The following is an 18186-nucleotide window of genomic DNA, read 5'->3' as shown; positions in this document are numbered from 1 at the left end:
CCCCACGACATCGGGAGTCCAGTAGGGATCTGACAGCGTACGGCGGACCCCCCTCGATGTCCAGGGGGGTGGGGGACAGTATCAGCTAGGGGACCAGGAACCACCAGCCTGAGAAGTGAGACATGAAACGAGGGTGAGATGCGATAGTGACTGGGTAGTTGTAACCTGTATGTCACCTCGTTGACCCTCCGGAGAACCTTGAACGGCCCTGTTACGTTCCCCAGTTTCTGTGTTGTGGTTTGTATTTGAGTGTGTGTGTTTCAGGAGATGGCTTCCTGAAGTTCTCCCCAGGAAGCTGATTGGTCGGCCCCAATTGATAATTGGAGAGCTGACCCCGCCCCCTCGTCAAGAAGCAGCTGACTCTAATCGCCATTGCCACCTGAAGCTATAAAAGCCAGTGTTCGGTGGTAGTGAGAGAGAGAGAGATCATTGTAGGCTGAGGAATGCAGAGAGTTTGATTGTGAGAGAGATATTTGCTAAGAGAGGAGGCTGATGGCTTTGGGGTAATTTACTATGTTAGTTGTTGTTGGTAGCAGCTTTGCTATGTTCTGTGTTTGTTGTTCTTTAGTGGCCTGAGTTAGTTTACTCAGTTTTGTTGTAAAGTGTTTGTGAAATTGTTAATAATTATTCTGTTTCATTTGTTCCCAGGCGGGAAGGGAAAGGCACTTAGGGAGTGCTTAGGCAAGAGGCCCGCGGGCATACATATACCCGTAGTATATTCATTGTCTAGGCACACTAGGTAAGACCTGGGCGGACCACAACTGTATTTTGGTTTAGGGCACCAGGTGGTGTTAAGTTAGGTAAGTTAAGTGAGTAGGCAGGTTAGATAGGAGAGGGGGAGCTTTGATATTTACTTTCTTTGCTTTGGTTCCGTCCAGCCCTTTTTCCCCATATTACCGTGTAGGAAATAAATCCTAGTAAACGGTAAATTCTGCCTTTGTCGTACTTTCTCCCACCTACAGTTCATACCTCTTGCACTTCACAGAGAGTTGGGTTGTAGCAGGGAGTTGCGTTCCCTCTTCTCAGAGGTGTGCATAACAGGCCCCATAAACCGGGGGCTCAGTTTCTTGCAGGGCAGGCGGATTGGGAGATTCCTGGTAGAGAGCCAGACGCGGTCCCCAGGATGGAACACAGGGGTCTCTGGTTCCTTCTGACGATGGACAGCGCGCTAGAGTCTCACGTGCACGTCGCACCACAGCTCCTCCTCGCGCCGGAACCGCTCATCTACCGCAGGTGCCGAGGTCTGGCCCGGGGTCTACGGGCCAGGGCCCCTCCCACATTCTCTGACATTTCACATTCTTAAAATAGTGGTGATCCTAACGGACCTAAGATAGGGAATTTTAACAAAGATTAATTTTCAGGAATTGTGAAAAACTGAGTTTAAATGTATTTGGCTAAGGTTTATGTAAGCTTCCGACTTCAACTGTATATATGTTTTGTGTATTTGATGTATTGATGCATTGCTCACGCCCTTCTAAAATAACCTGTTATGGCTGCAGCCCGACACCGGTACACCTATGACAACATCCAGCTCAAGTGCAGGGCGCGAAATTCAAAATCTATTTTTTACTTTCACACATTAACACATTAACAAGTCCAATACAGCATTTGAAAGATAAACATCCTGTCAATCCAGCCAACATGTCCGATTTTTTAAATGTTTTTTAAATGTTTTACAGAGAAAACACCACATATATTTATGTTAGCTCACCACCAAATAAAAAAGAGGACAGACATTTTTCACAGCACAAGTAGGATGCAAGTAGCATGCACAAGCCAACCTAACTAACCTAGAACCAACCTAAATAACCTAGAAAAAACTACCTCAGATGACAGTCCTATAACATGTTACACAATAAATCTATGTTTTGTTCGAAAAATGTGCATATTTTAGCTATAAATCAGTTTTACATTACTGCTACCATCATAGCTACAGTCAGAAATCGCACGGGAGTAGCCAGAGAAAATACAGACACCAACGTCAACTACTAATTACACATCATAAAACATTTCAGAACAATATATGGTGGATAGCTAATGAAAGACAAATATCTTGTGAATATAGCCAATATTTCCGATTTTTGAAGTGTTTTACAGCGAAAACACCACATATATTTATGTTAGTTCACCACCAAATACAAAAGACACAGACATTTTTCACAGCAACGGTAGCATGCAAGTAGCATGCACAAAGCTAACCTAACTAACCTAGAACCAACCTAGAACCAACCTAAATAACCTAGACAAAACTCCCTCAGATGACAGTCCTATAACATGTTACACAATAAATCTATGTTTTGTTCGAAAAATGTGCATATTTTAGCTATAAATCAGTTTTACATTACTGCTACCATCATAGCCACCATCACAGCTACAGTCAGAAATCGCACGGGAGTAGCCAGAGAAAATACAGACACCAACGTCAACTACTAATTACACATCATAAAACATTTCAGAACAATATATGGTGGATAGCTAATGAAAGACAAATATCTTGTGAATATAGCCAATATTTCCGATTTTTGAAGTGTTTTACAGCGAAAACACCACATATATTTATGTTAGTTCACCACCAAATACAAAAGACACAGACATTTTTCACAGCAACGGTAGCATGCAAGTAGCATGCACAAAGCTAACCTAACTAACCTAGAACCAACCTAGAACCAACCTAAATAACCTAGACAAAACTCCCTCAGATGACAGTCCTATAACATGTTACACAATAAATCTATGTTTTGTTCGAAAAATGTGCATATTTTAGCTATAAATCAGTTTTACATTACTGCTACCATCATAGCCACCATCACAGCTACAGTCAGAAATCGCACGGGAGTAGCCAGAGAAAATACAGACACCAACGTCAACTACTAATTACACATCATAAAACATTTCAGAACAATATATGGTGGATAGCTAATGAAAGACAAATATCTTGTAAATATAGCCAATATTTCCGATTTTTGAAGTGTTTTACAGCGAAAACACAATATATCGTCATATTAGCTTACTACAATAGCTAACATCACAACAGCATTGGCTCAAGGCAAACGGTAGCATAGCACAGTTTGACAGATATATATGAAATAGCATCCCAAATTGGGTCCTTATCTTTGTTGATCTTCCATCAGAATGTTCTCCAAGGGGTCCTTTGTTCAGAACCGACTTTATTTGGATCCATAACGAACGATTTCCCTCAGAATTAGCAAGCACACTGGCCGTGCGTTGCTAACCTCTCGTTCTTGAACCAATTCTTGCGACGCATCACCTCTAAAGTCCAGAATAAATTTCAATAATATAATTAAAGTATATTGAAAAAACATACTTTAGGATGATATTGTGACATGTATCAAATAAAATTGAAGCCAGAGATCATATTCACCTATAACGACGGTTTTCCAGGAGGCTACTCCAGATCCAACTTTGCGCCTTCCAAAAAAAATAAAGTGCGCACTTCTCACTCCAAGAGGTTGTATACAATCCCTGACCGAGATAATCAAGTGATTTCTTCTCTCACTTCCGCATGACACCCAGAGGAAGGCGTATGACGTGTTTCTACAGTCCTAAGTGACATGCCCTTTTATAGACAAGGGCTTGAAAAGCGACATCGATTTTGGAAATCTCACTTCCGGATAGGAAATGGGCTGTAAAAATTGTTCTGTTCCACTTAGAGAAATAATTAAAACGGTTTTAGAACCTAGAGACTGTTTTCTATCCAATAGTAATAATAATATGCATATTGTAAGAGCAAAAATTGATTAAGAGGCCGTTTGAAAATTTGCACATATTTTCCAGTTTTTCAATACGCCCCCTGCAGCCATAACAAGATAAAGGTTAAATAAGTTTAATAGTAAACTTGAGTTTTAACCATTTAAAAAAAAACAAAAAATCCTCAATAATGTTAGAGAGTAAGATGACCTGTGGGTGCCGACTTCAAAGACACCACATTTTAGTCCTCCGTCTCCCACTCATTCAAATGTAGGAACTGGCTTCTCCAGTCTGACCCCTCTGCTGTTTCTGGCTCCACACTAACCCCGCCAGGCTATCTAGAGGTGTGAAGGTTAGCACCTTTTATGTAGGGAAGAAATGATCCATCATGTATGACATTCCTGGGAGTGTGTAAAGTAAACATTTTTATCATCATAGCATTTTTGTAGGTTCTCTGTAGTTATGTACTTTGGCCACTTGGGTACATTTAGGCAAACTCGTGAGGGACTTCTGGGAAACATGATACAACATTTTATGTAGAGCTTTGGACACACACTGCTGCTCTCTTGTGGAGATCTAAATTACACCCAGCTTCCTAAGTCAATGTATGGCCTTTCCTTTGGATTTCAAAGACAATGCAATATTTATTTATTTTTAAACACGTTTTTTTTTTTTTTTTTTTTTTAAATCTTTTACCAGATCTAATGTGTTATATTCTCCTACATTAATTTCACATTTCCACAAACTTCAAAGTGTTTCCATTTAAATAGTATTACGAATATGCTTCAGGTCCTGATCTACAGGCAGTTAGATTTGGGTATGGCATTTTAGGCGGGAATTGAGATGAAGGTTCCGATCCTGAAGAGGTTGATATATACCCACAGATTTTTGAAGAATATAACTTGTGAATGCCTCATGAGCTTAATGCAGCTGTCGTACCCCATCAGAACCCAAAAGCTTTTTTTTCTCCATTGTTTTTAAGCAATGTAATTGTAATTATAGAATGGGTGGATCTAATCCTGAATGCTGATTGGTTAAAACCGCATTCCAGCTGGTGTCTATTTCACAAGTTTCCACTGACTAAATCTATGATGTTGAAATGCCTATTTACTCTGCTCCATCACACTGTCTCATCAACCCTGCCAGGAAATGTATAAACTTGATCTCCACTATAAAAAATAATCTAGACATTATCTCCTATTTCTTTTAGACTAGCATTTGGTTTTCAACAGCAGAGATTAGTATAAAACCAGCTGTCTGTCTCTCCGACCTTTTCAATATTGAATTGCGATCTCCACCGTCCCATATAAAGTATAAAGTATAAAGTGAATGTGTCCGAACAACACTGACAGCAAATTGAGTTGGTTGTTATAGCAACATACAAAACTTATTTTCAGTTGACTGGATAAATCGCTACTTTGTTGCGAAAACTCAAATGGATGAGTGGAACATTTCTTTAGATATTTTTGGCGGCATGACTATGAATAAATGGACAATTTAGATGACAATAATACACATGCGTGCAGATTTTGGGGGATACGGCATTGAAAAACAGCAACAACAAAAAGCACAGTTAAGAATACAAACTGGACTGTGCGTTGCATCGGGGGCTGGCTAGTAGAGAAGAAAAAAGTTGTTGACTTCAAAACTGTCCCTTAAGAAGAGTTTGACATCCTTATCTGACTGTTTTATGGAAATTTACGAAATGGGAAAAGGGAGCAGTACAGCATAAGTAGCTACCTGGCATTCCATAGTGGACTCCATCGGTCGCAGCTGGTGCCTTATGAAGGACACTGAATTTACCAACTCAAATCATGTATTTCTAGGCAACATCAAACAGCTAAGAAGGCAAGAAAAAGATATCACAAACAGCCACCCTCCCATCAACGATAAGGACATGGTCCAGCTCCAAAAACTCCCAGGTTCTGAATCCTGGTACACCAAGTGGTCTGGTCCAGAAAGTGTTCTTCAACCTGCAGTTATATCTGGGTCAAAGAGGAAAAGAGGGGAATAGGCAACTAAAGCCCAACTCATTCCTCGTAAAAACAAATGAGAACAGTCTAAGGTATGTTGTTCATAGCTTGTTTGTGTTATTTCTAAGTTACACTCGTAATTAGGCTACTGGAAAACAATATTATAACAACGCATTCTCTCTCTCTCAGATACGCCACTCTCGCACTTCTACCCAAGATCTGCAGGGAAGCGGGAACAACTACATACAGAAATCACAGCATCAGGACCACGACAGTCCAGAAACTGGCCAATGCTGGTTTAGAAGCGAGGCAGATTATGTCAGTGAGTGGGCTTCGGTGTGCAGGTTCGCTCCATAGCTACTGGCATCTGTCACTGACAGACAGAAAACGCTGGAGCAACATCCTGGCTGAAAACAAAGAGAACACTGCAGCACCATCAACACCTACAAGGCTGAAGCAAGGCAGCAGAAGTAGTAGCACAGACACTAAATGTGACATACAGTAAGTAGTTACCGCTATGTCAGTTGTGGTGGATAACAAGGATAATGCATGGTTTCATTTATTAAAATCAGCTCAAGTGAATGTATTGGATTGTCATTCTTTTGTCTGAACAGTGTCCTGACGAGAGAGCACATTTTCTCTACCAGGCAAAGTTGCACATCATAAGATCACTGTTATGGATGTATCCAAATAAATTTAACATAGAAAACAACTTTAACAAATGCAGCTACTTTTCTGTTATTCTGGCTGCAATTTTTGAGTTGACCGTAAATTAGCTGTAGTTGGCTAGCTAACAAGCAAGGGATGAGAACGTTGCCAGCCAGAATGGCACTGGAACATTTAGAATGAACGACTGGGTTGCGTCTATAGATACAGAACAAAATGACTGAAGGACTGGGTGGCGTCCATAGAAACAGAACAAAAAGACTGAACGACAGGGTCGCTTCTCTAGCAACCCTAGATTTGTGTCAGGCCTATGTCTTGTGGAAGGATGAAATAGTATGAATAAATTAATAAAAATATAGTTTTTAAGGAATATATTTAAATCATTATTTGAATAAGTTGGTAACTGTTGCATAAAAGTGATAATGCCCTCGAAGCCGGTGTTTGAAAGATTCCTGTGCCAATGTATCCTCCAAACACTGGCTTCTCGGGCATTATCACCTAACAAACACTGCATAGCCTCAAAACATCGTTAAAACTATCGTTTCTATCATATGGGTGGTCATTCCTAGCATCCATAGCTCTGCCTATGAATTTGAGAGTGGTTACATTTTTCAAGCCCCATCCATCAGCTGAGCTGTTTACCAAATTAGTGTCGGGGTGACCATTTTGTTACTGTTTGATTCGCAGATTGGCCTTTTAAATGTATGAATGATTTATTGCAGGTTAGGGAAGCTCCTTTAACCTCTTGACGCTAGGGGTCAGATTTAATTAAATTTTTTAAATAACGTTCCCAAGGTAAACGGACTATTTCTCAGGTCCAGATTGTAGAATATGCATATAATTTACAGATTAGGATAGAAATCACTCCAAAGTTTCCAAAACTGTCAAAAAATGTCTGTGAGTATAACAAAACTGATTCTGCAGGTGAAAACCTGAGAAAATCTAACCCGAAAGTGATTTTTTTTTAAATCTGTGTTTCCTGGCCCGTCTTTCTTCCATTTAAAGGGGTATCAACCAGAGTCCTTTTCCAATGGCTCCCTCAGGCTGTGACCAGGCTTTAGACATAGTTTCAGGCTTTTATTTTGAAAAATTAGCAAGATTTTTCAAAACTAGTCAGGTGTCCTCTGATTAGTTCCTGCTCGCGAGAGGGTAGCTCTCCATTTTCTTTTTCTCTCTTATTGAATAGGTTACGGTCCGGTTGACATATTATCGATTATGTTTGTTAAAAACAACCTGAGGATTGATTATAAAAAACATTTGACATGTTTCTACGAACATTACGGATACTTTTTGGAATTTTCGTCGAATGGAACGAGGCTTTGGTTTTCTGAACATAACGCGCAACCCAAATGGCGTTTTTTGGTTATAAAAGTAATAGACAGGGCCAACCAGACAGGGCCAAACAGGAAGGATATATATATATATATATATATAACATGTCTCCTTCCTGAGTGGTATGACAGCTGTGTGGTCCCATGGTGTTTATACTTGCGTACTATGTTTTGTACAGATGAACATGGTACCTTAAGGCATTTGGAAATTGCTCCCAAGGATGAACCAGACTTGTGGAGGATTACATTTTTTTATCTGATGTCTTGGCTGATTTCTTTTGATTTTCCCATGATGTCAAGCAAAGAGGCATTGAGTTGAAAGGTAGGCCTTGAAATACATCCACAGGTACACCTCCAATTGACTCAAATGATGTCAATTAGCCTATCAGAAGCTTCTAAAGCCATGACATTTTCTGGAAATTCCCAAGCTGTTTAAAGGCACAGTCAACTTAGTGTATGTAAACTTCTGAACCACTGGAATTGTGATACAGTGAATTATAATTTAAATAATCTCTCTGTAAACAATTGTTGCATAAAGGACTTGTGTCATGCACACAGTAGATGTCCTAACCGACTTGCCAAAACTATAGTTTGTTAACAAGAAATTTGTGGAGTGGTTGAAAAACAAGTTTTAATGACTCCAACCTAAGTGTATGTAAACTTCTGACTTCAACTGTATATCTCTGAACCCACCGAGGGGCAAAACACCTTGACACGCTTTGTTTAGGGTTGAACATGTCTATAGTACCTTTCTAGAGATGAAATCATAAAGTGTGTCAAAGAGGGGGAATGTTAGTATTATAAAATTTATAATAGTATTATCAAAATGAACTGATTCAAAGGAACGAGTGGCGCTGAAGATATAGCGTCCAATCCCTCGTCCCAGTAGTGGAGTATCAGGGTTGTAGTAAGTCAGGTTGGAATAGGAACGAGTGGCGCTGAATATTTTAAAAACAATTGTTAAAACAAATGTATCTTGTTTTTTAGGTGTAGGATTGTTACCCATGGTGCTGTGGATGGTTACAGCAGACTTGTTGTGTTTCTGAAGGCCTCTGACAACAACAGGAGTGCCACAGTCATGAAGTCATTCGAAGCAGCCATCACCAGCTACGAAGTACCGGGTGAGATGTGACCCGGTGGTGAAAGCAACCATATCTGTGCCTTCATGGAGAAGTTCAGGGGAGGTGAGAGGGGAAGTGCCCTCAGAGGAAGGAGCACTCACAACCAGAGGATAGAGCGGCTGTGGGGGGGATGTCTGGCATGGAGTCTCCAATGTTTACCATGACCTGTTCACCTTCTTGGAGACGGAGCAGATCATCGACATCAACAATGAGGTGCACCTGTGGGCACTGCACTTTGTGTTCCTGCCACGGGTGAACAGAGATCTAGGTAGAACCCTTTGCCTTACAAAGAACCCTTCTCTTCCAAAAAGGGATCTTATTTTCAAAACAGTTCTGTAACGTAATAAAATGTGGAAAAGGTCAAGGGGTCTGAATACGTACCGAATGCACTGTACAAACAATACAGATGTAAGTAGATAAGTTCTTAAATGTTGATGTGCCGTTATATTTTCAAGCACTCAATTGCTACTGTAGTTTAGTGCTACTAGATACAATTATGTATTGCAGAAATGTTTTTATGCAACACCAAAATGTGGGGAATTCACAATACCAGAGGTCATGAATTCCCTAAAGGCATTGTAGGTGCTATGAAGAGGGAGCCTTAGTGTCACAGCACACGTGTTTGCCTCTGGGTACTTTTTCTTCTGCTTCCCAGCGAGATGCCCTCGCACTGTGTGGAGGAATTCGATGGTCGGGGTGTCCTCAAACCCAAGGGGTGGCACCACCGTTGCCCCAGTAGCAAACTCCAACACCATCGCCACTGTTAGAGGAGGACATTCTCCATCTGAGGAGTACACAGTAAAACATGTAAAATACACATTGAAATCACAAAATTGAATAATATGCAGTTACCGATAAACTTGAACAATTTACTATTTTACCTTGCACCTCAGCCAGCCAGTTGAACCAGTGGCAGACGGTGTCATGCTCCAAACACCGCCGGTTGCCGCCAGGTATGGAATAGGTTACTTTAAACAGGTCCCGCAGGTCCCTGGCAGTGGGAGGCTTTATGGAGTCCACAAAAAGTGCTCAGAAGCTGTCCGGGTGGTTCCCCAATGCTTCGAGCAGCCCAAGAGAGTTGAGACCATATTTGATCCTGTTATGGTTTAGAGACAGTATGTATATTTAAAATAAGTGTTAAGGACAATATAGTTATGTGTATTGACTGAGGGGAGTGGACTGATTAAAAATACTTATGTTAGAGGAGGTACTTCACAGATTTATGACAGAGTTGACTTACTGCTCCAAGGCCACCTGCATGCTCCCTTGGACAAATTGTTGAGCCACCAATTCAACCACACCATCTCTGTCCTCCACTGTCTTGACAACAATCCTTTTTTGAAGGGGAACAAGCCTCCTCCTCCTGTCTGTCTTAAAGGCCTCTACATTTGGATTCATCTGGGGGAATGTTTCCCCCAAAACCTTCAAGAAGCTGCTCTCCTCCTGACCATTGGGCACTTTGATCTGCCTCACAGGATACTCTAAAGATACTGAGATATGGAAACATTATTTAAATCTAACAAAAAGTATCCTAATATAAAACAGGGAAATAGTCCATGATCTTTAAATCAGTAAAATAACCTACAATAAGTCTTATGTTTAATCACAAGATAGATTCACACCTAGCTTACTTACAAAGCAAGCACTGTGCATCGCACTGTGTCCTCATTTACTACATGGATATAGGGAAAATGTACCTATCCTGTTCAGCTGCCGGATGGTAGGGTCAGCGATCAGGCAAACCCTCATAGTTATCAACCTGCTTCTCCCGGTTTGCCGCCTTTGGACTCCAGCATTATTCCGTCTCCTGAACGATTGAAATCTGACTATGCAAACGGTATAAAGGTTACAATAATGATACTCAGCATAATCGACGCCGCCCATACTCACGCACCCCACCGTAGCTGTTGCAATCATTAGCTAGCTAACGTTACTAGGTAGTTTTGCCGGTTAATGTTGACTTTTGCCAGGTATTACCTAACCTACCAGAATTAATCCTACCTTTGAACCACCCGATCCTCCTGGGGTGGTTGTAAAAGTGGTTGCACTTGCCAGGCAAAACTTAAAAAGCAGTCTCTCATGTTTTCAACGTTCGACATGACTTAGTAATTTGTTGGTGTTGATGAATGAGAAGTTTTTCATATAGTGAATGGCCAACATTTGCATATAGTTTACATATTGTTATTTATTGTGTCAAATAGTGTTATTTGACGTGTATCTTTTTGACACGCAAAGACCCAAATGGCGTTCCAAGGCAGTTAACCCACTGTAGGCCGTCATTGTAATTTGTTCTTAACTGACTTGCTAAGATAAATAAAGGTTAAATAAAAATGTATTTAAACATGATGGTTAGAATGGTAAGAATAACATATACATTATTAAAACTCACCCTTTGAAGTGTGCCAGGTATCAAACTCATGGGGAATGTCGCTGTATTCCTCCACCATCGTGTTCCTGACGAAGGGAATCGGTCAGTGGGGAAGCACTCGTTTTGACACCACAGTCTAACAACTTTTCCATGCCATTCTTGAACCCAATCAAGAAAGGAGACTAAACTAGATGCTTGACTAACCTTTTTAACTTTTATTTAACTAGGCAAGTCAGTTAAGAACAAATTCTTATTTTCAATGATGGCCTAGGAACAGTGGGTTAACTGCCTTGTTCAGAACGACAGGTTTTTACCTTGTCAGCTCAGGCATTTGATCTTGCAACCTTTCGTTTTCTGGCCCAACACTCTAACCACTACCTGCGGCTACCTGCCACCCCAAATCCTGTCCCAACCTAAGAGAAAATATATATAATATAATAAATGTAATGTCCCAACATAATAATGTCATAACAAATGTAAATCCATCTTTAATGGTGAGCTGTAGTGAGCAGATTATATTTAATTCTGTGGAAATTATCAAGGTTGCAGACCTTCCTCCTCTTCGTCATTTGTATCCTCTTCTTCACCCAACATCCTAATATGGGCGAGAATGGTTTACCAAGAAAATGTTTCTAAAGGACTAATTTGAGGTAAAAGATATGGGCATTTGGTTAACAAGCTTCCTAAATTAACCACTTTTCTGGCAGTGGAGGAACATCCTGAGGGAATTGCATGAAAATGTAAATTGTAAAACATTTACAAAGTTATCCTTATTAGATAAAACTATACTAAATATAACCATGTCACCAAATAATTGATGAAAACACAGTATTTTGCAAAGAAGGTCTACAGTAACATCAACAGCACTCTGAAGGGTAGCACCATGGTGTAACCGGAGGACAGCTAGCCTCCGTCCTCCTCTGGGTACATTGACCTCAATACAAAACCTAGGAGGCTCATGGTTCTCACCCCCTTCCAGAATTACACAGTAATTATGACAACTTCCAGAGGACGTCCTCCAGCCTCTCAGAGCTCTTGAAGCCTGAACTGACATGTTGTCCACCCAGTCAGAGAATTCATCTGGTACTGAAGGCATAAGCTACAGCTAGCTAGCACTGCAGTGTATAACATGTGGTGAATAGTTGACTCAAAGAGAGAATGACAATAGTTGAACAATTTTTAACAAAATCATTTATTCCAAAATGAAGGAGAAGCAAGAGAGAAATATAGATAGAATGACATTTTTTTCCACTTTCAGTTTCACTTCTTTAGCTAGCAAATTCAGCTAGCTAGTTTAGACTGCTGAAACACCCTGCTCAAACAGAGGGATGCTATGTTGGAAAGTCATAGCCAGCTAGCTAACACAACACTGGAACTCTTCCAAGCCAAGGTAAGCTTTTGGTATTACTCATTTATTGCCACCGTTGCCCGCAGGTGTAACTGCTAACTGACTGTACACTGTAACTTTACTGCATGATTGTAGAGGGTTTACTAACACTTTAGTTCTATTAGCTATGCTGACTATAACGTTACTTTAGCTAATATGGTGACAACGATGTAGGCTGTGATTACTGTCTGTCACCTCAAACTATCAGGCTAGATTTTAGCAACCTCATGATGGCTATAGGGAAAAGTTGAGTATCATGTAGTAGCCTAAATCGCTGTTACATTGAACTGGGTGAATTGAATATGAATGAGAGTCATCCAATATACTGTAATAGAAATAAGGCCATGCTCAGGAAAAAAAAAAATCCTCAGTCAATTTAAACAGCACTGACCGCCACTGCTGGATGGGTATTCCTGGGGTTAATCTCAATACTCTGAATTGTCTTACTCTTCTCGTCGTTGCATCCATAACTCTGGACTGATTAACACATGCTTCACTTTGTACCTTTCCAAATAATACTATTATTTAATGAAATACTTTTTGTCAGAAAATAAATAAATAAATACAAATTACCAACTGCGTTACCCACTCTAGTCAGCAGATGGCGATGTGCGTCTTTCAGGCGATGCTGCTAGTCTGACGTATAATCTAGTGGACGGGACGATTCTTCAACAACAACAAAATCTGGTCAACCATCTCGGTAGCTTGCTAGCCAACATATCCGAAATATTGGAGCTCTTTAGACGCTTTCGGTGATTATTAACCACTGTGTTTGAAACATTTCCGTCGTATCTACTAGTTTCCCCATTTAATTGCAATTGTTGTTGTTAGTCAGCTAACTGGCTGGTTAAAGTAGCTTTAGGCTAGTCGCTAGCTAACTAATATCATCGACCATGAGCTCACTAATGTACTCCCCCTCTGCTAAAGAAAAGGTCTGTTTGACGGAGAAAGAAACCATCGTGAAAGTGGAGAATGAAGAAGAGGCCGTCACCGTAAAAAAAGAGGTAGAGGGTGAGTCTGTTACAGTGAAAGAAGAAGAGAAAGAAGTTACAGTGAAAGAAGAGGACGAAGCTTTCCGAGTGAAAGAGGAGGACGTTACAATGAAAGAAGACAAAGAGGAAAATAAAAATGTGGATGCCGTTTTTGGAGTTAAAGAGGAGGAGAATGATATGACTGTCGCAGTGAAGGAAGAGGAATACGTTTTTGGAGTGAAGGAGGGGGAGATTACTGTCACATTGGAGGAGGAGACTGGCGATCTGATTAGCACCAGTAAGTACTGTCTCTCAAACTCTCACCAACAAAACATAACAATGTATCAAATACATACAAAATAGCACTTAATGCTTTCTATGATAAAGGTAGCTATCTTATTTGAATACCTGCACACGGTATGAATATAATAGTTGTTTATTCACACTAGTTTAATTTCTATGTACCAAAACAAGGGTAATGTTCATAGAATATTACACATGCTACGTGTTAGTAAAAAGCCAATACCAGACTTGGATTTCATCTGTTGCACAGTTTGTCTTTGTCGTTGTGAAAAACTTGGCCTTAGATTATTGAGGAATCTGATTTGGATTACACCTCACAGGCAGACAGGTTTATCATATGGATGTTTCATTCAGGGTCGTATTCATTAGTGCACACCGTAGCAAAACCTTTTGCAACTTAAAAGGAAAACAAGCATTTCTTATTAGACAAGATCAGGTAGTTGCCCTCCCCCCTCCAATTTGGCCTGTTTGCTTCCGTTTATACAACCCTGGTCTCTCTGGAGTCATTCCACCTTAAAAAAGCACAAGAAATAGGATTTTGACCCCCACCATCTCAGATTGTTCTGAAATCGTTTCTGTAGTTAGAAACATACAAGTTTAGCATTCCTGAAACATTTATTTTGTTTAAATATAATATGATCTCTGAGGAATCAAATCAAATTGTATTGGTGACATACACATATTTAGCAGATGTTATTGCGGCTGTAGCGAAATGCTTGTGTTCCTAGCTCCAACAGTGCAGTAGTATCAAACAATTCACAACAATACACAAATCTAAAAGTAAAATAATGGAATTAAGAAATATATAAATATTAGGACGAGCAATGTTGGAGTGGCATTGACTAAATACAGTAGAATAGAATACAGTATGTACATATGAGATGAGTAAAGCAGTATGTAAACATTATTAAAGTGACTATTGTTCCATTCCTTAAAGTGGCCACTCATTTCTAGTCTATGCCTATAGGCAGCAGCCTCTAATGTGCTAGTGATGACTGTTTAACAGTCTGATGGCCTTGAGATAGAAGCTGTTTTTCAGTCTCTCGGTCCCAGCTTTGATGCACCTGTACTGACACCGCCTTCTACATGATAGCGGGGTGAACAGAGTGTGGCTCGGGTTGTTGATGTCCTTGATGATTTTTTTGCCTGTGACATTGGGTGCTGTAGGTGTCCTGGAGGGCAAGCAATGTGCCCCCGGTGATGTGTTGTGCAGATCGTACCACCCTCTGGAGAGCCCTGCGGTTATGGGCGGTGCAGTTGCTGTACCAAGCGGTGATACAGCCCGACAGGATGCTCTCAATTGTGCATCTGTAAAAGTTTCTGAGGGTCTTAGGGTCCAACCCGAATTTCTTTAGCCTCTTAAGTTTGAAGAGGCACTGTTGTGCCTTCTTTACCACAATGTCTGTGTGGGTGGACCATTTAAGATTGTTAGTGATGTGTACGCCGAGGAACTTGAAGCTTTCCACCTTCTCCACTGTGGTTCCGTCGATGTGGATAGGGGCGTGCTCCCTCTGCTGTTTCCTAAAGTCCACGATCAGCTAATTGATTGCACCCAAATTGATTCCACACAAATTGGCCATTTTAATTTATGCGCTTCTTATAATCTTAAATAAATATAGTACCTAACATCCGATTTGGACAATGAGTAAGACATGAGGATTCCAATAAAATGATCAATAGCCCTCCCCCAACAACCAGTATACAGTATCAGTTCTCTATCTCTGACAAGTAGTATGTAGCTGCAGCTTGGATTATTGCTTTTTCAACCTTCGTAATGTATCCCCTGTGAATCTGGTGATGTTTTTTCCCTCTGTTCAGAGAAATTAGCCATTTAAGTTGCTTGCATTCTTTACCAAAAATCTGTTTGAAAGTACCATGTTTTGCACACTAGAGGCCACTGTTCCTTCTACTACCACCACACCCTTTTATCCATTTTGCTGGTCTCTTGTGTTTATTAAATCTATCACCACATTTTCTTTGCAACTTTGGGTGAAAAAACAATAGCTGTGGCTCATTTTTCAGAGATCAAATTATATTAAAAAATATATATGTTTCAAGAATGCTACACTTATCTGTTTCTAACCACAGAAACGATTTCAGAACAATCTGAGATGGTGGGCGACATGGCTTGCTGAAATGACATGGAATGACCCTCTGTTTAACTAAATACTCTGTTTTACTTTGGCAGGGGAGAGACCAGACTCTTACTCTGAAAGTGGGACGAGTCCCTCAGAGGAACCAGACCCAGAGACGTCCAAACCAGCAAGACCACATCACTGCTTTCAGTGTGGAAAGAGATTTATCCAGTTAGGGCACCTGAAAGAACATAAGAGAGTGCACACAGGGGAGAAGCCTTACCACTGCTCCCAATGCGAAAAGAGATTTTCCTCATCAGGGTCCCTGAAATCACATGAGAAAACGCACTCAGGAGAGAAGCCTTTCCAATGCTCCCAGTGTGGAAAGAGTTTTACCCGGTTAGGGAGCCTGAAAAAACATGAGAGAATACACACTGGAGAGAAGCCCTATCAATGCGCTGAGTGTGTAAAGAGTTTTAGCTGGTTAGAGCATCTAGAAGAACATAAAAGAATACACTTATGTGAAAAGCCCTACCAATGCTCCCAATGTGGAAATAGTTTTACCCGGTTAGGGCATCTGGAAGAACATAAAAGAATACACTCAGGAGAGAAGCCCTATCAATGCCCCCAGTGTGGCAAGAGTTTTACCCGGTTAGGGAGCCTGAAAAAACATGAGAGAATACACTCAGGAGAGAAGCCCTACCAATGCTCCCAGTGTGGAAAGAATTTTACCCAGTTAGGGAACCTAAAAGATCATAAGAGAATACACACAGGAGAGAAGCCTTTCCATTGCTCTCAGTGTGGAAAGGGTTTTACCCAAGCAGGGTACCTGAAGTCACATAAGAGGACACACACAGGAGAAAAGCCTTACCATTGTTCCCAGTGTGGAAATCACTTCTCCACATCAAGTAACCTGAAAAAACATGAAAGAATACACTCAGTAGAGAAGCCTTTCCACTGTTTTCATTGTGAAAAGACTTTTAAGAAGTTAGGGAAACTGAAACAACATGAGCAAAGACACACAAGCGAGAAACCTATTTCAACTGCTCCTCCTGTGGATTGAAATGTACCTGTTTAAAGCAACTGCAATCACATGAAATAATCCACATCAGAGAGAAAATGTATCAATGCTCCTAGTAGCTAGGTTTCCATCCAATTTGTGACAGATTTTCATGCGAATATTCAAAAATATGCATGAAAAATATTCACATTTTCCCAACAGAGGTGTATTTCCATCAAACTGACTTGTTGCAAATAAAAAGCTATACGTGATGACATAGTGCACATAAAAAGCACTAAGTCGTATAACTTTTCATTTAGGCCTACCAAATAAAATAAAAAGTAAATGTTTCCATCCCATTTTTATCTCTGTCGATGATTTTGGCACAAAAAGTCTGCAATAAATAGCATATGTGCCCACTGGTCTTGGCACGTGCGCTCTAGCCAACAGCTAGTAGATGCAGTGCAGAGGGTAGCCTACATGATGAGATTGTGGATAAGAGCAAGATCAATTTTATTTGTCAATTGGCAGCCAAGCACTGTTCATTATGTCGCCAGCATACAAATTAAGACACTCAATATTTATTGGAAAGCATCAAGCTCATCACCGTGCACTTTCACCACCATGGGAAGTTAATCATAACTTATTTCATGTGTAGCCTAATAAACTGCATGCTTTTTGAAGTCGTGATGGGAGGACCACACAACATATCTTCATGTCACTGCAACTTTGCTTCAACATGATGGTTATTCTATCAATATTTGTGCATAAAAGTGTTTTCACCAGAATTGTTCCGTAGTTCATTTTACAGACACAAAAAATCCCACCAAGTTGAACGAACAAGTTGTCCGTCGGCATTTATGAAATTGTACCAACACTCCCTGTTTCTATCACATCTGTTTTGAATTTGTTTTTATACGGCATGACTTTACTCGCATAAAAATATTGGATGAAAACATTGTTAGTGTGGAATTATATTTACCCAGTTAGAGAACCTGAAAGACCATGAGGTAATAAACACAGGGGAGATGCCTTACCACTGCTCCCAGTGTGGGATGGAATGTATCACTTCAAGTTCATGAGAAAACACAGATGCTGCTCCCACACTTATCACATATTTTTGTCTGAGAAATTGTGTTTTTGTTCATGTCACATGAAATCAAATTGTATAAAGCGGACTTTATTTTTATTTTTTTAAACATGAACTAAATATGGAGTATGTCAGTTTGAACGGCCTCCTGCGGTCTTATTTTATTGAGATTCACCGGACTGTGTCATTCCAG

The 18186-nt window shown here is 40.3% G+C and overlaps 1 protein-coding gene across 1 annotated transcript; it reads left to right on the top strand.

Moving 5' to 3' along the window:
* Nucleotides 1–13147: 13147 nt before the first annotated feature.
* On the top strand, nucleotides 13148–17262 carry LOC139570875 (zinc finger protein 883-like). The gene is made up of 2 exons (XM_071393172.1): nucleotides 13148–13823; nucleotides 16017–17262. The coding sequence occupies exons 1-2, from the start codon at nucleotides 13448–13450 to the stop codon at nucleotides 16964–16966; spliced, it is 1326 nt and encodes a 441-aa protein (XP_071249273.1). The 5' UTR covers nucleotides 13148–13447; the 3' UTR covers nucleotides 16967–17262.
* The last annotated feature ends 924 nt before the right edge of the window (nucleotides 17263–18186 follow it).

This window comes from Salvelinus alpinus, chromosome 3 (assembly GCF_045679555.1).
Source record: "Salvelinus alpinus chromosome 3, SLU_Salpinus.1, whole genome shotgun sequence".
NCBI lineage: Eukaryota > Metazoa > Chordata > Actinopteri > Salmoniformes > Salmonidae > Salvelinus > Salvelinus alpinus.
Note: the sequence above shows the minus strand (reverse complement) of the source record. Positions and strands in the feature narration are given on the sequence as shown.